This window comes from Ascaphus truei, chromosome 3, assembly GCF_040206685.1.
Source record: "Ascaphus truei isolate aAscTru1 chromosome 3, aAscTru1.hap1, whole genome shotgun sequence".
Lineage (NCBI taxonomy): Eukaryota > Metazoa > Chordata > Amphibia > Anura > Ascaphidae > Ascaphus > Ascaphus truei.
Window position 1 is genome coordinate 375,646,452 of NC_134485.1, and position 24,597 is coordinate 375,671,048.

At 41.9% G+C, this 24,597-nt stretch overlaps 1 protein-coding gene across 1 annotated transcript in view; it reads right to left on the reverse strand.

Annotated features, from left to right (window-relative positions):
* SGCG (sarcoglycan gamma) overlaps nucleotides 1–24,597 on the reverse strand; it is a 143,294-nt gene that overhangs the window by 52,902 nt on the left and 65,795 nt on the right. The window contains exons 3-4 of the mRNA XM_075592249.1: nucleotides 15,226–15,327; nucleotides 6,351–6,438 (exon numbers count right to left, since the gene is read on the reverse strand). Of these exons, the coding sequence (XP_075448364.1) occupies nucleotides 6,351–6,438; nucleotides 15,226–15,327 (190 nt within the window). The remainder of the gene's footprint in view (nucleotides 1–6,350; nucleotides 6,439–15,225; nucleotides 15,328–24,597) is intronic.

A 24,597-nucleotide genomic window follows, 5' to 3' on the forward strand; every position in this document is an offset into this window, starting at 1 on the left:
CCTTCTCACTCCAAAAACAGCCTCGGTGTAGGGCCTGGATAATCTCCACTCCAGTCACTGATATGCCAGCCCCTTGCCTCAGGGTAGGTCTTCAGCAGTCTCACGTTTTTAGTAAACAGCAGTCCCGTTTATTGTGCGCAATGCCCGCTACTGCACAGGTCCAGCTGGCAATCGAGCAGCAGAGCGCACGCTGTTTGGCGTCCTGCTCAAACACTTCCTGGTCTGTGACGTCATGCAATCGCGAGAGTTCGCCGCGAGTCTGCAAATCACCGGACCGGTTCTCTGGGAGTGCTGTGTTGTAGGAGGCTCGCAAAGGTCTTACAGTTCTTTAATCCAACGCGTTTCGAGACCACACGGGTCTCTTCATCAGGGAATAGGTGTTTGGGTAACAATAACCCTGAAATGCTTGTTTAATTTTGTTTAAATGTACGCACATTACTTACCTTCTTACCTTGGTTACTAAAATTATCATTTAATGCACTATGAGCGTTGTGCGCTGTGTTTTTTGTATTTCTGTATTGATGTCATTCAGCCCTGAAATCTGGAGCGGAGCAGCGAATGGAGAGGCAGACTGGGAAGCCTTGTATGCGGCCGTGTACACGGATAACCAGAGCCATGAACAAGGGTTGAAGTGCACCTGAAGTCACTCACTGTTTTCAAACAGTGGGGAAAGTGTAAGGGTTCCCTTTCCCCTCTGTGTTGTTGTGGGTTGACCTGTAGTAAACTATATTATACTATCTATGTTTCTACATGTGTTTCCCTTGCATGAGGTTTACTACACAACAGACTATCTGATTGCATCTGTGACGATATGGAAGATTACACTGCTGAAGAGAAATAGTGATGTATCTGGTTTATAACGCCTTTCTCGTTATTTGTCACGATTTTCTTGTCACAAGTTATTATTCACATTAGTTGTCACCTAGCGTGCACCATTGATACTGATTTGTTGCATCAGGAGATTGGATGGTAGTTGGCAAGAACATCAATATCCAGACCCACATTCTTCTAGAGGGGATGGACTAGCATATTTTGCAAGGCCACCAGAACGTCCCCCACAGTAAGGGACCTATTGATGATCTCCACAAACCATGAAGCCATTGCATCTATGCTCTCTTTCCGGAGCCATGAGGAACAGGAATCCAAGTCACAAGTGGTCTAGTTCTCCCTATATGTTATTTGTAGGGAGGTTTGATGGGATATACAGTATATAGTGCTTGGGACTCTACTTAAAGAGTCTCTCTCTAGCCCTATCTCTCAAAATGAAGCTGATAAGCTATCAAAAGTCTGACATGCATATTAGGGCTAAATTATGTATATAATAATTTATATCACTAATTCTAGAAAACAACCCACATGAATAACAATGCCTGAATATATAAAGAAAATGTACATACTGATGCAGTACACATCACGGCGCCGATTTTGAGTTCTCTGCTGTTCCCCACGCAGCATGAACGCGGTCAATCGCCCCAGCCCCCTGCGCTTATCGCGGATGTTTTGTTTGAATTTCATGGATTCTGTTTCTTCGTTTGCAATAAAATGGATGAATTGTAATGTGTACAGTACTGTGCTACTGTGCTACTGTCAATTTCATGTTTTTAAAAGCCAGAACACTAAAATCCGTTTTTCTGCCCTCGCCGCGCTCGCATCTTAGTGCGGGGAGGCTGGAATTCATCCCGCGGTTTCAAATCGGGATTCCGATGTACATGACGCGTGAAGTGTTCGAATAACGGCCGCTGCATCAGTATATAAATCATCCTAATATGTGCTCTGTAAATTATTATACAAGATAAAAGATTACTCACTAATGACATGAAATTATGTTTCAAATATAGTTGCAAATTGAGATACATATATTGCCTTTCTCGTTAGTATGCATATAACAAATTTATGCTTAGAGCAAGCAAAGTACATTACTTGTGGGCTGCAGGATTTATAAATCAATGTTGATTATTATGCTGAATGGTTTTATATTTGATAATCTGATGCCTTGTTTATTGCGTTGCCTTTCTAAAGATAGACTTGGGAAAGGTTTGATTACCTCTGGTTGTTCCCTTTTGTGTGATGTCACTGTGTGTTTAGCAAGTCCTTCGAATCCCCCCGCCCCCTCCCTAGTTCCGCTTAACTGTATTGGCTCTCTGGCAAGGACAGGGTGGAATAAGGGTAAAGAAAACACTTGATTGACAAACACGTCCCCATTCAGAGACAGCTAAGAAATTCAACTGACTGACACCTTGAAAACCGAGGGATAAAACTGCAAAGGTTTAACATCACAACTGCAGAACAGCAATTTACTGTTAAAAACCATAACCATGTATCACAATGAACTGTTCTTTAATGTCTACCTAAAGTAAGGGTCAGCCAGTATTGGCAATAATCAGTGCTGGCTTGATGGCAGTGCCATCGGTGCCACTGCACCGAGCCCCGTGGTTACAGAGGTCCCGCACTCTTCCACACAACAAATAAACTGATTGCCGAGGGAGAGCGTATGGCCTCTGTAACTCTCGTACCTTCCCCTTTGCCATTTCTTCCTGCAGGGTCCCTCACAATGGCGCTGCAACGTTAAATGGCGTTGCATTGCCATGACAACAGGACGTCATATGATGTTGCTGACCATAGAGAAACACTGGGAAAGCAAGGTGGTTACGTGGTGATGCATTGCAGCCAGGAGTACAACGTCAGTTAGTGACATATGGACCGGGTAGAAGATACAGTAATAAACGCAAAGTGCCTGACATACATGTGATACCACAGGTCATAATGTGACAGCATACATCTGGGGCAGTGTAACACTGTGTCTTCCCTGTTTATGTAGTTATGCAGAAAAACCTGTGTGGAGAGCTTGTGCCCAGCACTGGGCAGGTTAATTCAGAGCAGTCTGTCCTAATTGACCTGCTCAGCTGGCTTGTTAGCTCCTTTAAAAAGCCTTCAGCAATCACTGCAGGAGAGCTCTCTAGTCCAGGCAGATGCCCTGGACGACTGAAGGGATCACATGGGAACTGAATCTCTGTGGACAGGAAGGAATTGAACCGTGGACCTATCAGGATAGAAACCCTGTACAAGGACTTGCAGAACCCTAACCCAGCAGAAGGTAACTGACCTCCACTATGTTGCCTAGCTTTGATGTTGGAAATGGGCCTAGCCTCCAACCCATAGATGGGATGTATGGGAAAGTATAGAGAGTGCTCCTAATAGAAGTTAGGCTGTTTGCTTTTGTTTTCCTTTTAACCCAGTTTTTTTCTGGTAATAATTTGTTTGGTTTGAAAATTGTGACGAATAAAAAGCCTATTATCTTTCTCTTAAAACGTCTCCTGGTCTGAAATCCTCTGCGCCCATCTCATACTGGCAGTGTGTACAATTATTCACAATATAAATCTAAAAGGAAGCACATGAACTGCTTTGAAACAACAGCTGATGAATTTCCCTCACCACAGACATGCACTTTCATTAAAATGTTCATTATGAGAATTTCACAACTGAAGGGCTTAATAACTTTTTAAATAGTTGAATAAAGTTTGTAATATATCTTTCCTAATCACCCCTATATTGAATCCCCGTTTTAATGAACCAGCTACACATTAATTAAGCCACAAAGATGACATTTGAAGCCGATAGATCTCAAACAGAAAAACATATTTGTTCCCTAACTAGAAATAAGAAGGAGCTATTTGGTAAAATAAATTCTTAATTATGCCCATTTGGGATCCATAAAGGAGCTAAACCTAATGAGATTATGATGTTCATCATTAAGTCAAGTTTGAGAACCTGGCTTAAGGTTTTTTCTTTAGAAAATACCCTCTATACTTTGCCATGCTTTCATGAACACTCTGGGGCCTATGCTAGTAGCCTTCATAAACCCCTTATCAAGGCTTTTTAGCTGTTATCGGCCAAAAATAGCTACAGCGATTCAGAAAGCCTCGATAAGTGGGCGGTGAAAGCATTAATCGTCATTTTTGGCTCTTATCCAAAACACATCGACAGGTAAGTCTCGATAAGCCCCTTGTCGGCAGGTTTTGAGATTCGTGCTATTCTAGTAGCCTCGATTAGGTTATTGAGGCTTATTGAAGCTCTAGAATGGCGAATTCCTCCCAAATTCCTCTCCCCAGAAAAAGTTGGCGTGAAGCTGCTGAAAAGGTGAAGAGAGAGGGACTTAGAAAAAAAAGGAATTTTTCCTGCATCGGATTGATGCCGGGGGTCTCCGGAGCTGATGCACATGAATACCAGCACTGGAGACACCCGGCATGAATCCAATGCAATAAAAATGCATTTACAGGCAGCTTCATTACCTTCGCAGCTAACCGCTAAGGCAATGAAGGGGTTAGCTACCGGTGCCAAGTTTATTGTGGGTAGCGGGGGTAGGTGAAGGTGGTATTTGACCTTTGGTGGGTGTTTAGACCTTGCGAGGGGGTTGTGGGTGGAGTTAACCCCTTCCTTACCTTGGTGGTTAAAACCGCAAAGGTAATGAAGGGGTTAACCCCTCCCGCTACCCACCCGGTAGGTATAAACATCCACCAAGGGCCAAATGCCAACTTCACCCATCCTCGCTACCCACAATTAACATTAAAATACACAACAACCTTACTACCCACCTTCTCTATCCCCAACAACCTCCCCTTCCCCCCAACACATATAGTAATGGGCAAAATTACTATTTTCCAGATATGGATAATAGCTAATTTGCCCATTCTTAATCAAACATTAGCCAGCATAAATAAAGTAAATACAACTTCTACTTACCCCTGCCATGATGAAGGGCGTCCTCATCACCGTACTCCAGTTCCATGTCCTCCATTGGCAGCAAGAGTACAAGAAAAAATACAATCTCTCCTTGCCAGTTTTGATCATTTAGCTAACGCAGGCAGAGTCTTTCAGAATACCGATATAATTACACTGACAAAACTTGCGGCATAACAGGCCCGGCGTAACAGGCCCAGCAACACGTTTTATGAAGGCTACTAGCATACATTAGGCCCCTCTTTCTTTTCCCATTGTGCCCTAATGAACTAACTGCTACTTAAAAAAACATGTTTGGTTAAACTAGAGTCCTATAGAACCAAATCTAATGATTGCTTCACAATAATAGCCAATACAGTGAGCTTTTTGCAAAATGATATGCATTTTAACCCTGATCCTCTTATTCAGTTTAAAATATCAATATATTTACATTTTACATCCTGTGCAATATTTAAAAATGCTCAATTCTGCGCAGCTGCAATGTTTATCAAATATATTACCAAATCATCTATGTAAGTTGAACCCAGTTTAAGCAGCATTATACGTAAAAACGTTTCTAGATGCCCATAGAGGTTTTATCACCGAATAAAATAACTTTCATTCTGTAATGAGAGAATACAGTGGTTTTTAATGTATGTTCCGTGGAACCCTACGGATCTGCCAGAGGTTAACAGAGGCTCCCTGAGAAAAACGTACTAATAGCTGATATTTTAATTTTCAAGATCCAAACAGCCTACTTTTTGGGCATAATGTTTATTATAATGCATACGTTAATACATTTCAAACTGTATCACTATAGATGACAAACAAAGTTTTAGCTTATGTATCTTATGTATCAGCACTTGCAGTATTATCTTTGTAAGACAAATCATTGGTAGCTATCATTTTACTTCAGTTACCAAAATGTAAAGAGCCAGGCGCTGCAAAGCCTTAGCAATACATATTTCCCCACATTTCTCAATGTATTTCTTTATGTACTAAAACTTTTATAAATATTTTTAAAATATCATTTTTTTATTTTTTATTATTATAATGGAAGACTTAACGGCTTCCAATAGTATTCGCTACAAGAGATGTGTAAAACTTTCTAATGAAGTCATGAACCATGGGAAACTAGCACTTGTTGAGTCAGTTTGCAAGCCATTCGCCAAGCATTACATCAATGTGCATTGTAATATGCTAATTGTTTTAAATAATTAAAAACAAAATCGATAGATTTGCTTAATGTTGGGATTATAATTAGGGCTCACTTACATACAGTACTAGATGAGGGTGAAAAAAGACATGTGTCCATCAAGTTCCACCTATGCTAAATTTAGACAATGACAATTTAGAAACACCATGTTTCTTTCACTGTCTAGCGATATTTAGCAGGAGGCTTACTAATTTGGCAACATTATTATCCTTAAGGTTTGGCAAAGCATTTTGAATTAGGGGAAAAAAGTAAAAAAATTTGCAAGTGCGTTTCATACCTCTGTTCATTATACAATTCAAAACACTCCACGCTCAATTTCATTGTTATTCTAAATTGGCTCAGTAAAAAAAAGCATCCCCCTTTATTCAGAAAACAAATATCCACAGTAACAATAAGCATTGAACAAGTTGTGACTTACCCACTGTTAATCTGCCAGTTATCTGTCCATCAGAGTTACGAGCATTTACAGTCACATTTTGTGAAGAATGCAAAAGAAGGGAATTGTCCTGTGTAAATCAAAATGGGAAATTATTATTTTGGAAAATTACAGTTTAACTCGAGAAAATTCGTTTCAAAGTGAAATAGTTGTATCTTGGGTAGGGCCGGTCGGGAGTTGGGCGGGCACTCTCAGAGGAGAGTGCGGGGCCTCTTGCCTTCTCTGGCATTTCATCGTGATCCTCATCATGGTGGCATGGCAACACGTCGCTGTATGATGTTGCAGCATCGTTTGATGCTGTGTTTTCATGGCGATGCGTTGTCACAAGCAGGAAATGGCGGAGATGAGGAGCAGGAGGAGAAGCTTACAGCTCCGGAGAGAAGGTAAGAGGTCCCTCGCTCTTCACCGGCAATCAGTTTAAATGTGGGGAAGAGCGTGGGGCCTCTGTAAGAGCAGTGCTCGGTGCAACTGCGCAGATGGCACTACCATCCAGCCGTCCCTGGTCTTGGGGTTCAATCAAGAAGGGAAATAAACAATTTTAAAGGAGGGCTTGTGTGTAACATGTTGGTTATTCATTTCTGAACTGCAGCAACGCTCTCATGATTTGGGATCACAGTATAAATATTTGACATGTCTAAGGTTGACAAATGTGTATCAGGTAGTACAGAAGGTGTATAACCACGTTCCGTTTTGATAAAAAATGAATTGGTGTCCTTGTGTATGTATGAATACCGTATGAATGCCTAAGATACAAAGTTTGGATAAAAAAAAGTACAAAAATTGTGAGCCCAGTTGTATATCGCCTGAAATGATGGTCCATCCCAGGTGGAAATTATGAATTTCTTGATATTGGGCAGTGTGCACAATTGGTTGTTTGCGGTGTGATTGCATAATGAACTCAAAGGTTTGTTCAATGATCCCCAAATTATTTGGAGCCATAGTGAAAAAATCATCCAATTCATATTTATAGCGGATAGTTGGATCATCGGATAAGGGGGAGCACTTTAGGTAACCAATCCGAGAGCGGCCTTAGTGTTTCTATACAGTAATCACTGTAAGGCCTCGTTCAGGGTGCTGGCTTCGGAGGGAGGGCGTGCTGCCGTGCGTGCTGCCGTGAGAAACAAAGTATTCAATTTGAATACTGGTTGTCAGGGTAGCAACCGCCCTGTCTCCGAGGCCAGGAGTTGAAGCTGACTACAGTTTCAATAAATGAAAAATTCGTTTTTTGGAGCTGTAGCAGCGTCACTGGGACCTAGGCAGCCAATGAAATCATTCTTCAGAATGATTTCATGACTGCAACCTCGATACTTACCCTGCTGTGTGTAACCCCGCCCCCTCCCCAACGCTGAAAAGTCTGCTGGGGAATAAACACAGATCGCCCAGCAAACTGCCGCACTGCCTCCCTCCCGCCCTCCCTCTGAGTCCTGCAGCTGGCACCCTGAACGAGGCCTAATTCTGTAGGACTGTAGCTCCTCCCTCGTCAGCAGGCCTGATAGTGGTATTGGTAGATAGTGTTTTTAAAGCAGCTCCTTCATTAGCAGTCAGGTTATTGTTTGCCTTACTTAAGTTGCTGATTTGAGAAAAGTCAGTGCGAGTTAATATTTCATCATCCTTTAATAGTGGGGTGAGTATTAATGGAGTCAAATGTGTTTTTCGCCCCAAAACGGTTTGTTAGGCCTCGAAAATGTACTATGCCGGAAATATTCTTTACGTTTCAAACTACATTGTATCTGATAAAGATCAAATTTCCGATCAAAATAGGAGGAGTTTGGTATTAAAGCATTGGGCTCCACAAATTAGGGCCCCTCTAATTGTGCCCCTTTAGTAACCGCAACCTACATTTATTTAATGCTAAAAGCCTAAGGCTTCTAAGGCAACGTTATCTTTATAGAAAGGTCTTACTAAACAAACCTATATTTGGAAACATTTTATTCCTCAGCATCTCCCCTTGTCTAGTATTACCATATATAATATTGCTACCGGGTGTCAGTTCTGTAGGATGGTAATAAGCAGTAACTTTATTCATAATAGTGGTAAGTAGATGCTGGCGTGTTACTGTATTACATACAGTATTTAATGTTAATTGTCAAAATAGACAATTAATAATACAGCAAACATTACTACGTGTGAACGAAAAAAATAAAATGTTCTAAACAAGATATTTATTACAATAGATTAAATGCCAAAGAGTAAAATAAGGAACATAAATCAGATTGGATTGACTTAAAGTGCTCTCTTAACACTGCAGGTCTTTAATACTGACATTTAATCTATTGGTAGAAATTACTGCTGAGATCTAGTATTCTCCAATTAGTGAAGATCAAACTTATCTAATGGGTACAGAAAATGTGCAAACTTTAAAAACTAGAATAATGGAACAAGTGAATAATTTATTTTGAAAGCAATTAATTTGTAATGTAAAATGCACTGTTTATACTAGATAGTTCATTTTATATTATACTTGTTCCATTAAAATGTCTCCTTGTTAGTAATAGCTATTTTTGTACCCTGTTAAAGCAGCAATACTACATTATCTTTTTTTTCATGTTCTTATTTTTTTTATGTACAGCATGTGACAATGTATAATTCTACATTCTTACCTAAACTGGCAATCATTTGGTGCTCCTGTTATAAATCTGTCAAACTCCCGATTGTGTGCCTAACAAAATGTCTGCCTTCACTTTGCGCTGCAGTCTGTGAAATGCTGCAATTAATATGTAACATTATATTAATAAGTGCAGCACATTATTGTTACAGCTTTTAGAGTAATAAGCAGTCTGCTGTTTGGAACACAGCAACAGATCTGTTTATGATACTTGGTTGCCAAAGGTCAGGGCTCAAAAAAGGTGTGTGCCAGAGCCTGATTCAAAAGAAGAAGTGGATATGACTTTCTAAATGGTTGCTACGGCAACAAAAGGATTATCAGAACATTAAAAAAAAAATGGCATTAGGAGTTAAAAATAAAAAAAGTACACAGTATTATCTAATAATTAGAGATGAGCACATTTTTTAGATCACTCTCAAAAAGGGCGATTTGCGTTTTGCAGATATTTTATTATTAACACTACACTCTGCGGATTCCGTAACCGTCAATGGATTTGTAGAATCCAAATTTTCCGAATTGTGTCCGTTTTTAATCTGGTTTAAGAATCAGCTAACTGATTTCTGAATCCGTAGATTGGATTCTACAAATCTGTCCACGGGTTGTATCCAACGGTGTCTTTTGATGAATCCCGCATGGATTAAAACCAAACACAGCCGTTTGACACCGCGAAACGGACGTTGATGGGAAAATGCGAGAAAATCCGGGGAGTGGATTTGTCCGGCTTCGCCCATCTCTACTGATAAGACAGAACTGATTAAAAAAAAAAAAACAGGATTTTTCACGTTTTCCTGCTATTGATGCTGTACTGTATTCAGAATAATACATTCATTTATAAATCTACCTGCAGCATAAATAAATACCTGTTAATTTACTGCTTTCTGCTCAACATATTGGTCTTTTAACGGGTTTTAAAATCATAGTTATGAAGCTATCTTCTTAGTAATAGGACATAGGAACACATGTTTATATGAAGGTCCTGATAGCACAGTCGAAACATACAATTTCAAAACAGAAGTTGTAGGTTCCATGCAGACTTTACTATTTGGGAGGAACAGTAGCAAAGTGGCTAAGGTGGTAGTCTTAGACTGCGCTTATAGTGCCCGCGACGGCGACGCGACATCGCTCAAACAAAACAATTGACACTGTCGCGAGTGCTTATAGTAAGCGCGACGGGCGTCGAGCGACCAAAAATTTGGAAGCCAGCTAAATTTGGTTTTTCAGAGACCCGTTGCCACATGTAACTGTCTCTGAACCAATCAATGAACCTCTCGCTAGCGACGTCGCTGAAAGTTAAATGATAACTTTTGCGGGTTGCGACGGGTGACGTCATCGGCCGCGTCACCCTCCCCAGCACTATAAGCGCAGCCTTCAGCTTTTGAGTTCACCTTCTGCTCTGCTCACTTATATGCCAGTGTTTATTTATAAAATATTTTACCAGGAAGTAATACATTGAGAGTTACCTCTCATTTTCAAGTATGTTCTGGGCACAGAGTAAGACAAATAATACATGGTTACAAATACAGTTACATAAATGAACAGGGTATACATTATGTACAAGACATTGCATGCACAGTTAAAGAAAATATATTATGGGCGTATGAAACAGTTACAGACCAGATTAAAATGTGAGCAGCCTTAGATTTGAAAGAACTTAAACTGGTGGTGGATGTGAGAGTGTCTGGTAGGTTGTTCCAGTTTTGGGATGCACGGTAAGAGGAGGAGGAACGGCCGGATTCTTTGTTGAGCCTTGGGACCATGAACAGTCTTTTGGAGTCTGATCTCAGGTGATAAGTGCTGCATGTGGTAGGGGTGAGGAGCTTGTTCAGATAGATGGGTAGCTGGCCCATAAAGAATTTAAAGGCAAGACAGGTAAGGTGAACTTTGCGTCTAGACTCTAGTGATGACCAATCTAGTTCTTTGAGCATTTCGCAGTGATGTGTGTTGTAGTTGCATTGGAGAACAAAACGACAAATTGAATTGTAGACGGTGTCAAGTTTGCTAAGGTGGGTTTGAGGTGCCGAGCCATATACTATGTCTCCATAATCAATAATTGGCATTAGCATCTGCTGTGCGATACGCCTTCTGACCAGTGTTAACAATTACTTTATTATACATAATACAAGCATAATACAAGAATACTTGGAATAAACATACGGAAACCTTCATTTCCCTAAAAAAGAAAAAATACCTGGTAAAAGTATTTATAGAATCAATGCTTTTGTAATAGACTTTTTTTTGAGGGGGGGGGGGTTACAAAGCTACACTATGGGATATAGGATCTTGATTGGCATTGACTGCCATTGACATGAATGGTAGTTAATGCTGATAGAGCTCAGATAGCCCTTGTTGGAGCTTAGTGAATCCCCCCTTACAGCATGTGTGTCAAATGCCTGTTATCTGACATTAAATTGTATGTTTCTATGTTTAATTTTTATTTTAGCCTTCTTTCAAGCTAAATGCCACACCTCCTTTTTACCAGTGATGTAAGAAAGATATTGAAATGGCAATGTGGTTTGTGAATACATATATATATATATATGTGGTTATATATTTCATACTGTACATCATTGATTTTCTGTTGGGCAAAGCGCTATTGTTGTGTACATTTCTATCTATTGAAATGGTAAGGCTATACTTTTACCAACCTCGATTTTAGTTGCCTTTAATGGAGATTAGAGATACATAATGTGAAACTACCAGTATGTAAAATGCAGTTGCAAAATGTTTAATGTTTTTTCCCCAATGTTTGGGGAAAATGTTTGCCTCTAGACATACAGCAGGGCCCCGCTTCTCGGCGCTTCGCTTCTCGGCGATCCGCTCATACGGCGGCACCGAGAAGGGGGCCGCCATCTTGATTTCTAACTCGCGCATGCGCAGAACGGGTGGGTGCGCCCAGCGCGCATGCGCAGACCGCAGGTTGCGCGCGTATACCATAGGTTGCACATGCGCAGAACGGCAAAAAATGCAGTTTGCGCATGCGCAGAAGTGAAAATCGCCGGATCTGCTTTCCGTTGATTTTCAGTATACGGCGGGCCTCTGGAACGGAACCCGCCGTATACCAGGGGTCCTGCTGTAACTCCTACTCACTCCGTGCTACGCTAGACATACCTCCCATCTGCTTCCTACTCCTCTGGACCTCCCTCTCACCATAGCTTCCACCCATCTCCCGCTTATCCTGGCATAACTTCAAACCATCTCCAACTAATCCAGACCTACCACCCATCCCCCACCCTCCAGAAATTCCTCCCACTTGTCCACCACTCCGCTAGACTTTCCTCTCACCCTTCCTTCACATCATCTATGGACATATTCTCCCATCCTTTGACAACCGTCCTACCTGTCTCTGCTACTCCAGTCCGCAAAGTGCCAAACATTCCAGGCATTACGGACTATTATAGGCTAAAACAGTAAAATTCAGGGCATTATTGAAATCCCTGCTCTCTGATTGGTTAACATTCTGGGCATTATCCAATCACTAATGGCCCGGAATGTTTGGCAGCTTGACAAGTTTTTCAGCCAATCAGCTTTCAGGTTTCATTCACAAAGAGTAAAATTTGCACTTAGACAGGGGAGGTGATTGGACAGAACACACCAGCAAGGCCCTGACTCCTCCCTCATCCTGTCTGCAGAGAGCTCAGTGCTGTGTGATAGTGATAAAAAGGCGCTAACTCTATTAGTGTTCACTTATATTATACAGTGAATAACATTGATATCAAATGATAAAAAACAGTGAAAACGTGATAAATAACGTGAAAAAATTTATTAAAACCCCCTGCTCAAACCCAGCTGGTAGGGACTGGTTCCACTAGTCCCACAATTCGTCGATATCCATTTGCAATCCAGGGGGAGCATGAAAGGGAAATAAAACAAAATACAATCTAAGTGCAGACAGTTTGATAACTTCTAGATTAGTTCAGTGGTTAATCTTGGCTCGTATGTGTGGCCTACTTACAAGATGTAAGTCAAAAATGAGCAGTGTGACACAGTGGTCTATGCAGGGAGGACTTCCAATCCAATGAATAATGGAGACTTCCACTCTCAGCCAAGCAGCGGTGCATATAGAAGAGAAAAGATATCCATAGTGCGGACCAATCATAAAAAACGTGACTTTATGGGGTTTTAAAAATGAACACTTACACGCATTATTTATATGTTTTTATTGTATCACAATACTGTGACTGAGGAGAGATTGCTGTTAGCTTCTGGCTCACCCACCACCTCCGGTTTCTGGACCCTGCGTGGGACGCCGCTGTATTGGACTTTCCACCTCCTGGGATCCCTCTGGGGTGTACTAGTCCCGTCAGATCTATTCCTCGTGTAGGATGCCGCTCTGTTCTTTGCCTGGAGATCCCTCTCGGGTGGGCTGTCCTGTCCCCTCCGGTTAGCTCCGATGCGTCAATGTAAGTGAAGTGACGCATCGGAGCTAACCGGAGGGGACAGGACAGCCCACCCGAGAGGGAGCTCCAGGCAAAGAACAGAGCGGCGTCCTACACGAGGAATAGATCTGACGGGACTAGTACACCCCAGAGGGATTCCAGGAGGTGGAAAGTCCAATACAGCGGCGTCCCACTCAGGGTCCAGGAACCGGAGGTGGTGGGTGAGCCAGAAGCTAACAGCAATCTCTCCTCGGTCACAGTATTGTGATACAATAAAAACATATAAATAATGCGTGTAAGTGTTCATTTTTAAAACCCAATAAAGTCACGTTTTTTATGATTGGTCTGCACTATGGATATCTTTTCTCTTCTATATGCACCGCTGCTTGGTTGAGAGTGGAAGTCTCCATTATTCATTGGATTGGAAGTCCTCCCTGCATAGACCACTGTGTCACACTGCTCATTTTTGACTTACATCTTGTAAGTAGGCCACACATACGAGCCAAGATTAACCACTGAACTAATCTAGAAGTTATCAAACTGTCTGCACTTAGATTGTATTTTGTTTTATTTCCCTTTCATGCTCCCCCTGGATTGCAAACGGATGCAGAGAGCTCAGCACAGGAGAGTGAGGGGAAAGGTTTGTGTGTCTGCTGAGTGTGTTTTGTGGGTGTAAAGGGGGTCAGCAGAGTGTTTTATTAGTGTGTGTGTCTTCTGTTGGTGTGTGTTTGTGGGTGTAGAGGGGGCAGTAGGGTCTTGTTGGTGTGTTTCTGCTGTGTGTGTTTTGTTGGTGTAGAGGGGGAGCTGCACTCTGTGTGTGTTTCCAGTGTGTGTTTTGTGATTGGAGGAGGGTGCAGTGTTTTGTTGGTGTGTGTCTGCAGTGTGTGGGTTTACAGGGTTCTGCAGTGGATGTAGAGGGGGCTGCTGGTGTGTGTTTTGTGGATTAGAGGTGGCAGAGCCTGTTTTGTTGATTTGTGTGTATCTCTGCAGTGTGTGTTTTGTAGGTGCAGAGGGGTGGCTGCAATGTGTGTTTTGTGGGTGGAGGAGGGGTGCAGAGTGTTTTGTGTGTGTGTGTGTGTGTGTGTGTGTGTCTGTGTCTGTGTCTGCTGTGTGTGGGTTTACATGGGGTTGCAGTGGGTGTAGAGGGGGGCTGCTGGTGTGTGTTATATGGATGTAGAGGGGGCAGCAGTCTATTTTGTTGGTGTGTGTGTCTGCAGTGTGTTTTGTGGGTGTAGAGGAGGTCTGCAGTGTGTTTTGTGTGTGTAGAGGAAGGGGGCTGCACAGTGTGTAGAGGGTACTGCAGAGTGTGTTTGTGTATATAGGGGGGGTTTCAGAGTGTATGTTTGTGTGTATAGAGGGGGGACTGCAGTGTGTATGTGTGTGTGTGTGTGTGTGTGTGTGTATAGAGGGGGCTGTGTATATGTACATATTTTTATTTTAATAAACTTGCAGTAAAAGCATAAGAATGTAGACATTCATGCTGATAAAAATCAATATGACTACAAAACTTTATATTTTTTATGAAAATTTAAAAAAAAATAAGTCTACATTTAGCTTATAATAGTAATAATCCCTGAAGAACAGGGCATTATTGGCCAGTAATGCCCTGTTCTTCGGGGATTATTACTTAATTAATGCCCACCATTTTGACCACAAATTTCAATTTTGCCAATAATGAAGAATATCCTCAGGCATAAACCAGCATAAAAGTGGATGCATCAACTAATGCAGTGTGCAGGCCTCTTAAGTTTATAAAAAATAAGTGATGGAGGTAGCGACTGAGAGGCATTGGTCATCGAAAAGTGAGGAAAATGAGGCAACAGAATATGACATGAGCGACAAATAAAGGATGATGTGTACTTAGTTGCATACATACCACTCTAGAGTGAATTTCTTTGGCATACAATGGATGAAGGAACTCAGACTCCCCCTCAAGACGAAGACCTTCACTTGTAACACGTAAGTGCCCCATTCCAGTCTGTGAAAAACAGAACCATAAATATTGATTGGCCAAGGCTATGTTGCTCATGTCCTGTGATCACCCTGGAAATTACAAAGCTGAAGAAAGAATGATGCTTTAAAGCAGATTTTTTGGAGCATATGAAACTGTTTAGACTGGCATATAATATTATATTATACAATTACAAGCATAAGAAAAAAAATATTCTTAATGCAGAAAACCCGAAGTTATAATTAGGGATTCCAGTTTTAATTTTTAATCAAATACCCGATTAAACACCACCGATCAACCATTATGTGTTTTCGGTTAAAACCGCTTAAGTCCGTAAAATTTAATTTTGCAGTCGATTATTTTTATTGGCGGAGAGTCCTTGCGTGATAATTTTCCAGCACCCTATAGAAATGATGCTGCACGGGAATGCCAGTGACAACGTGAGAGAAGAGAGAAGAGGGCAGCACCAGACAGCTAAAGTTGAGCCAACTACTGTTCCAGCCACACAAACATGTGAAAAACCCCAATGACGTGAGGCAGCATCACCAGATATTGTAACCTTTCGCATTTCCCCCTTCCACTCAATACACGCAGGCACTCCCCCTCCCTTCCACTAAAGATCCGAAGGTGCCCCGCTTAACAGACGGGCGCCCCCTTCACCCCACTAAGTACCAGCAGAATTTACACCTTCTTCTGCTCCACACCCTTCATTTTCTTCCTGCGAAGTACCCAGAGGCCCGAATCCTCCCCCCTCACTCAACACCCACAGGCACTAGATACAACAACACTGTACCGACCCTTCAGGTATTACAACAACACAGGCATTCTTGATAGAAATCTTACAATTTCAATTAAATAAATTAAACTTCAATGAGTAGAAAAAAAATCTTTATAAATCCTATTTTCTCAACAGGAAAATAGGGCTGTAAATCCTTGGCTATGCTGCCCTACAGTACATGCACAAGGCCGCAACATGAACCAAGAAAATGTGAGTAGGGTATGGAGAACTACCATCAATAAAAAAAAAATAGAGTAGATCAAGAGGCGACTCCAATAAAAAATAAATGTATTAAACCACATGGATAAAGAAAGAAAAAAATGCATCTACACGTTTCGCACAACTGTGCTCTATCAAGGTGTAGCAATTAAGAAAAAAACAGCACATGTGTACCCTCCATAGTGGTGACGTCAAGAGCCAGAGACCCACACACAGTCCGTCTGGTGGCGCTGCAAATGTCAACCCCCATTGGATTCAGTATCGTGAAAGTAAAAAATATCTAAAAATGTATAGAAAAACAAAACAAAATTCCTAATGTTACTAATGAAAATTAAAAAAATATGATTTTTTTTTTGTGTGTGTAAAACTGAAACTTTAATAAACAGCAAAGGATAAGAACAAGATGATGGGCTTCATCTTTCATGAGATCTTATTATCTATCATGTGTAAGATTTTTTAGTATCTGGTTGATATGTTTTGTATAGTTGCTTCAACAACTTTTCAGATTGATTGATCTGTAACTGCATTTTTCCTCATTATGATTCCAGACTGTGGATATACAATGTTATTAACTCAACTGTATTGTCTTGTTTTACATATTCATTATAACTCATTTCATTTTGTATATTAGGGGCGTGTCTTTTTCATATGCTCCTATTTATATTTCTCTAGTAATGGACTTTAAACACATATTTCTTTAGAGATGGTACTTTTACCATGTTTCTGTCTGTATAGGGAGAGAGGCTGCTTATGCTATCATTCACTGACATACTGTATATATTGGTTCTATCTTTGTAACCGTAACTTATTATCTTGATACACATTATGGTGGATTTGTAGATGTGTCAGTGAATTTGTACCCAGTTGGTTGTATCTATCTGTTTAACCATCCAGGGTCTTGTTTAGTATTAGTTAGGCTCGCAGAGGTTCTCTAATAATTCTTGCACATTATTGTCTTATTTATTATATTTGTTGTTTTTATCCTTTGCTGTTTATTGTATTTATGTGTCTGCTTTCTAGTTTTTTTTAACCTTAAGAGTTTTGTTTTTGTTTTTCAATAAAGTTTTATATTTTTTGCTTTGACGGTACTGGATCCAAAGGGGGTTGATGTTCGGTGCGCAGCGCGATCAGATGGGCTGTCTGTGGGTCACTGGCTCGTGACATCACCACTATGGAGGGTACATATGTTGCGATTTTTACATGTTACACTACTGATTTAATACATTTATTTTTTATTGGAGTCACCTCTTTATCTACTCTATTTTCGTCAATGACAGTGCTCCGCACCTTTCTCGAATTTTCTTAGAGTACTGCATCAGCGAACGTTGCACACCAAGGAACTCCCAAGTTGACCACAGGGGTGCATGACGGGAACCCCGAGCACCTTGTTTTCATGGATTTTTTCCTATTTTTAACTGTCCTGATCTTAAGATTTCTGTTTATATATTATGGAAGATGTTTATTACGCTGCTTAGGTTTGGTGGCCACATTGGCCCATGTAAGGCATTATTCCTCCTTTTAAAGCTTCTACATACTAACAGAAAAATATGATAAGGGAGTTTCAGATATTGTGTGGTTTACACATGTAGCCATGCTGTATAATGGTCTGCAGTTGTCTCCCCTGCTGGCAGTAAACCTGGTAAGTTACAGGGATGCCAGCAGTAATCATGGAGGTTTGCCCTCAAACCCTGGTGAGGTGCCCTATGTATGGCTGGGAGTGACTACATGCTCTGAGTCCACAGTTAGTGACATCAGAGATGTGCCTGTTTCCTGAGGTAAATAAGGCACAGCACTGCCCAAAGTTAGTGTGTTGGAGGGAGAGCGGTAGAGAGAGTTAAAGGAATGAGTCTGTGTTGAGACTTGGGAAATGAAGGGCCCACTAGTGCAGTAACTAGTGGCCCATTTCTACATCAAGCCTGACAAGGCCACACTGTGTCCAGGGACCTGGCACAGGGGTGATCTCCCTGCGGGGAGAGGGGATCCCACTCCATTGGGAGGGCGTACCTTTTCAAGGGACAGCACGGCGAGATGTGCGGCTGAGTAAACCGCTGCAAGGGGCAGTCTGTTCACATCATCATCAATAAAGATGCCCTATTCAAAGACAACCCCACTGTGTGAGTGTGAAGTTACTCTCCAGTGGAAGTCACCACCAAGAAGGAGTTCCTCATCAGACCCATCTCCCTGCGGACGCAGAGATCCTGATGAGGTGGAGGCGCTGCACGTGATATAGGTAGGACTAACACACACTACCTCAGCTGCTTGTCTGGATTGACAATCCCTGAGTACCATCATGCGAGAGACTCAGGAGTCCTGTTGCCGACACGTGCACCACCAGACACGACCATGTAATGGGGGCTGGATAGACCACAGGGGCCAATATGAGATTGGATGGGTCACACCAGAGGGAATACCCGTTACACACAGTTATTGTGAGTGACCAACTCTGAGCCCATACCAAGTCTGAGCACCAAACTCCACTGGAATGTATTTCACAACATGAATCAGTTTTGGAAAGGTACCTCAACCATTGTGCTGGCTTCCCTATTGTGTTTCCAGTCTTCCCAACAGAATTGAAAAGGAATGGCTGCAGGTTAGCCCACAGCTATGGCTGCATATTTATTGCCGCACATGATTCCTGTGGAGAAATGCCTCGGCGATATAAAAATGCGGATGGATATTCAAGGGAGAACGATGGTTTTACTGTGTGAAGAAGTGAATGGTAAAAGACATCTGATTTGCAAATGTTACAGAGCCACCATTCCTGTATTAAAAGGAAACAAACATTAGCAGGCTTAGTGAGCACGTGCCGTTCAATGTGCACAGCAAGCTGAAAGAGTCGATGCCCAAAACGGATACCGGGCCTTTACAAATGTACTTGCTTTAAACTGAAGCGTGAAGAGCGAGAAACATTGATGACAGGTTTTGAAGGATGAACATCTGTAATTACTATATTTTCAGCAGAGTAGGCGAGGTGGACTTTTTTTTAACATGTAAAGCATACTGTAATTATACATTGTCAGATGTGTGCAACAATTAAAAAGATTTAATTGCAATGTATTGAATTAGATAGTATTGTCTTTTGTCTTACCAACCATAATATACAGTATGTAAGGCTGTGTGTATGAACACCATGTTAAAGAGAGGACATTTCTAGAGAAGGATGATGTATTCTGAGTCGGCCGGCTATCGGGCTCAGAAGCACAAGGGATAATATACAGATGCAACCTTTCCTTATGGCCCAGAATCTGGAAATCCCTGGTTAATGTCAGGGATTATCCGCAGCACAGGCTGTAATGGCCCATCGGTTTATCACAGGGGCTGTCCCTGCATTTAAACGGGACTCGCGCTGTGTGAATCCTACTGGGCTTTACCCGTCTGTAAGAGACGTGCACAAAGAGTGAGACTGAATCAGTCACTCTCCCCTGCGCGCCTCTAACAGGCGATCGCTGGGCTTTTATGTTATTTTAATAATCCAGTATTGAAGCAGGAAGTCTCCGGAGTTGAACTGCATTAATTCTCATTTATCAAAAATGTTAAGGGCGTAATTAATGAACACTAACTCAAAACAAGTCACAGTATCAGTTTACTCATCACAGGTACAGAAGGTTGAAAGTGAATAAATTATGTATTTATAGCCCATGACATTGTTTTTTTTTTTTTTAGAAAGGATGCTTTTCATGTGCTGTCCATAGACAAAGCTGTAAACAGTGCATACCCCTTTCAAAATTGTTTTTTTTCCCTAGAAAGAATACCTCTTAACAGAGATATATAGATATAATCTGTTAATTATTTTTTTTAATTCCTCTGACGTTAAAGCTATATTATGCCTTTGATCGACTTGGTAGATCACTGCTGAACTTTTTTATTCTGTAATGCTCTGATTCAGCGCACTAGTACTGTAGTTCTTATTATGCATGTTATAAGCCGGCTCACTTTTGCAGCTGTGCTTTGATGTTTAACACTTACAGTATGCTTAGTCCTTTTAAGGCTACTTTTAATCTGTCATTTTTATAAAGGCTGCCTATTGATGTTATCCTTGTGCCTATCTATAATTTATTTACAATTAATTTAATTAATGTGGCAATGAAAGTCTGCCTACATTTACTAATAGCCCATATTCCCTTTTCCTGCCACAGATTAAAAACAATGAGCAGTGCTTCCGGTTTGCCCCTTAGGCCCCAGCTAGGCCCTGAGTCCCCACCAGGTTTTGGTTGCTGTAGGGAAGGCCCCCAGATAGGGACACTTCCCTTAGTGTTATACAATGATAGAGTGTCAGCATACCGGTGACAGGATGCAAAGCGGTGAGCTGCGGTCTGCAGTCTGGGACCAGACCACAGGCACCTAACCATAGACATTCAAAAGGGACATACTACAACGGGAGCTCCTTCAGAGGTGGACCGGACACATCAGGAGCAGCGGCTTCGTAGAGACTTCCGTCGTGGGATCAGACGGATCCTTTGTTTTTTCAGCAGAACCTGGGTACAGGAGTGCTCAGGGAGGTATCTGCAAGTGCACCAATGGCCACACACACAGTGGGTAGCGCTACTCCACACACTCTGTGTGGGCCTGGTCTGTGGACACTGGTTGGTTAAGTGCCCAGGCACCTCAGTACTTTGGGGGTTCCACCGAGTGGTATTATTGTGGGTTGGAAGTATATTATGGGGTGCACTATATATATATATATATATATATATATATATATATATATATATATATATATATATATATATATATATATATATATTATAGTCCACCTCGCCTACTCTGCTGAAAATATAGTAATTACAGATGTTCATCCTTCAAAACCTGTCATCAATGTTTCTCGCTCTTCATGCTTCAGTTTAAAGCAAGTACATTTGTAAAGGCCCGGTATCCGTTTTGGGCATCGACTCTTTCAGCTTGGTGTGCACATTGAACGGCACGTGCTCACTAAGCCTGCTAATGTTTGTTTCCTTTTAATACAGGAATGGTGGCTCTGTAACATTTGCAAATCAGATGTCTTTTACCATTCACTTCTTCACACAGTAAAACCATCGTTCTCCCTTGAATATCCATCCGCATTTATATATATATATATATATATATATTATTGTGTTGATGTTTTGTAAATACTATTGTTATATACTATTGTTATATACCCTGTGTGTTTTTACTGTGTGTATTGGGTTCCTGTGAAGGGTTATCCTGCTGTGCTAGGAGCCCTCCCAGGTAGAGGCGCTGTAAACCACGAGACGAGACAACCCCAGGCTCCCAGCAGCAGAGTCTAGGCCTCCTGTGAGCCATGCAGGTAATACTCAGCACACATAGTCCCTTAGTCACGGGGGAAGGGGGCTACATATAGTAGGAAGCTCATGTTAGTATAATAAAGATATCATTAGTATGCAGTCAATAATGTCACACCGTGGAGAATTTGTACAGATCCACAATAGAATTTGAAATACAGTATAAGACTGGCTAAATATGTCTGTACAAGTTATGTATAGTGGCTGGCACATATACATGAAGGAGAGTATCTCTGAGAAGAGTAGCACAGACAAAGGCAAATACAGAACACAGCAGGACTAAGCCACTAGAATAGTAGGAACAAGGCCGCTTACTGGGGGGGAGAGCTGGGACAAGGGTCCCGGGCCCAGTGGCTGCAGAGGACCAGCAGCCGGGCCCCAGCTCTCCACAGGTGCAGGCATCCCTCACTGACATTGTCCCATGCTGAGCCCCTCACGTTGGTGCATGCCAAAAGCAAGCTGGTCCCAGCTTCCGGTGCGCACCGGCAGAGAGAGAAGCCCAGTGTGCACCAATGCCAGAGGTTCAGTGTAGGACAGTATCAGTGAGGGAGGCCCAAAGCTGGGGAGAGCCGGGGCCCGGTGGCAACGAGAGGATCGGCATCTGGGTAAAGATGGGCCCAACTGCTTTATTGGCCGCAGGACTCCGGCTTTCCCTCACTGTCCCATGCTGGGCCTCTCTCTGTCATCGGCACATCCACCAGCATGAGGGAGAGAGGTCTGGTGCGGTACAGTGAGGGAGAGAGGCGTGAACAGTGGGGGACAGAGGGAAGCCCGGCAAGAGACAAGCAGCAGCTAGGGGAGAGATGGGGCAGCAGAGCCCTAAGAACATCCCCAAGGTAGGTAAGTCTGTATTTTGTATTTATTTGGGGGGGGGGGGTTGTTTAAATAAAAAAGGTATTTCGGGGATGGGGGTGTTTTTTTTTGTATGTATTTGGGGGGTGGGTTTTTTGTATGTATTTGGGGGGCCCTTTGTATGTATTTTGGGTGGGATATAATTTTGGTATATATTTGGGGGGTGGGTTGTATATATTTGGGGGGTGGGGGAATTTGTATGTTTTTGGGAGTTTTTTTTAAGGTATTTGGGGGGTAGGACATTTTTGGTATGTATTTTGTGTGGGGGGTGTTGTATTGTGGGGAAGGTTGTGTGGAATTGTGTGTATGTAGAGGGTATTGGATTGTGGGGTTTATTTGTGTGTGTGTGTTTGTGGGGGGACTGTGTGTGTGTGTATGTGTGGAGGGGGATTGTGTGGATGTGTGTGTGTGGGGGGTTATTGTATTGTGGGGGTGGGAAGTATGTGTGTGTGTGTGTGGCCAGAGGGGGAGGGTGGAATGAGTGTGATAAGGGAGGGATTGAGTAAGAGGGGGGTCATTGAGTGATAGTGGAGGGGGCAAAGTGAAAGGAAGAGTGAGAGAGGGGGGAAGAAAGACATGAGAGGGCGATGAACAGAGGGGATAAGAGCGAGGAGGTGTAAAATACGGCTGGGGGGTGGGGAAGGCAAGGATGCCGACACACTGGGGGGGAGGGGGCGGCTAATGGAAACTCTAGTCCTGGGCCTGTCGGCGACCCTGGATACCACAGCTTATAGCAGGCGTATATGTTATGCAGTTATTACTATAAAGAATCCGTATGATTTCACAAAGTTTTTCCCCACAATGAAACCTTAATCACTAGGGGATATGAACTTGTATACTATACAAACTAAAATATCTCAACCCAAAGCAAAGACACAGTGCCCATTCTGCAGGAATCACTATTCTTCGTATGTTACTGTAACTAGCCCGGTATATACAGTGCAACTAATTATTTCTGTATTGCATTTTAACAAGAATCAATTAGCCTTCTACTATACTTGTGCTAAATGTCAAATAGTTCAACGCTACCTGCACCTTTTGAAAGTGTTAATTAGACAGTTTTTACTGGTAGACTTAGAGTATTAGCCCATTACGTTAACTAGCAGAAATACATTTAATTTATCTACTGCAGTTAATTGCCTGCTTCTATCAGCAGTTCTAAGTCCTTTTATTTAGCAAATATCTCAACAAAGCAGTGCAACTGTGAATTACCCCACTAACACTGCTAGTGGAATATTTAGGGTGCATATTATCATCAAGATCAAACAGTTATGTAGCCCACTTGTAATAGATATAATATGTTCTATTGTTACACAAAAGCCACCATTTTCAAATAGGACACGTTTTAGTTTTTTTATTAAGAAATATTTTACAAACAGGGCAAAGAATGCAGTTGTTGACTCCCAACCTGTGGTACGAAACACCCCAATCTCCCCCCCCCCTAAAGGAGATTGTATTACTGTCTTTATAAGTAGTAATATACTTGTGGGTGTTCATCAGTTTACCGTGTTCTTCTCAGGGTGCAAACACAGAGGGGATGTTGAAGGTACTACCAATGGAACCTATTTGCACTCGCTTCGAACCAATCAAGGGCTGGAAAAATGTAATCCAAGGGTATGAGATCCCTATATATCCTCTCACTAATATTGCAGACTAAAATAATTTAATGAACATATACTGTATATATAATTGTACAAATACTATGTGAAAAATTAAAATAACAGGAGATATACAACAGCGGAAGTAACAATATCCTCACACAGTATTAACATATGCTGTGTGTGTGTCCTATCTGGAATATAGTGGGACATATATCCCTGTGTGACAATAAAGATTGTATGTGTTTGTACCTTTCCAGGGATGCTAGTAAGCAGGGATTGCTAGGGTATGAGTTTCAAGGGGGGGGGGGGGGTTGCGGAGAAAGTGTTGGCAGAATGTGTCTAGGTATTCGGGTTCCAGAGTTGCTGGATACCCCAAAAATGACGCACATACCCTATGGATTTATGAAGCAACCCTGGCTGCGTACGAACTTATAAAGCCAGGTCCACCAGAGGGTACTCATTCCCAGTGAGATTTAGCATATACTGTATTGCCAGTTTTGTATGGCTCAGATGTAATGCAGTTAGGTTTGGAAACAATATGTATCACTGCAGTTCTATTGGGGTT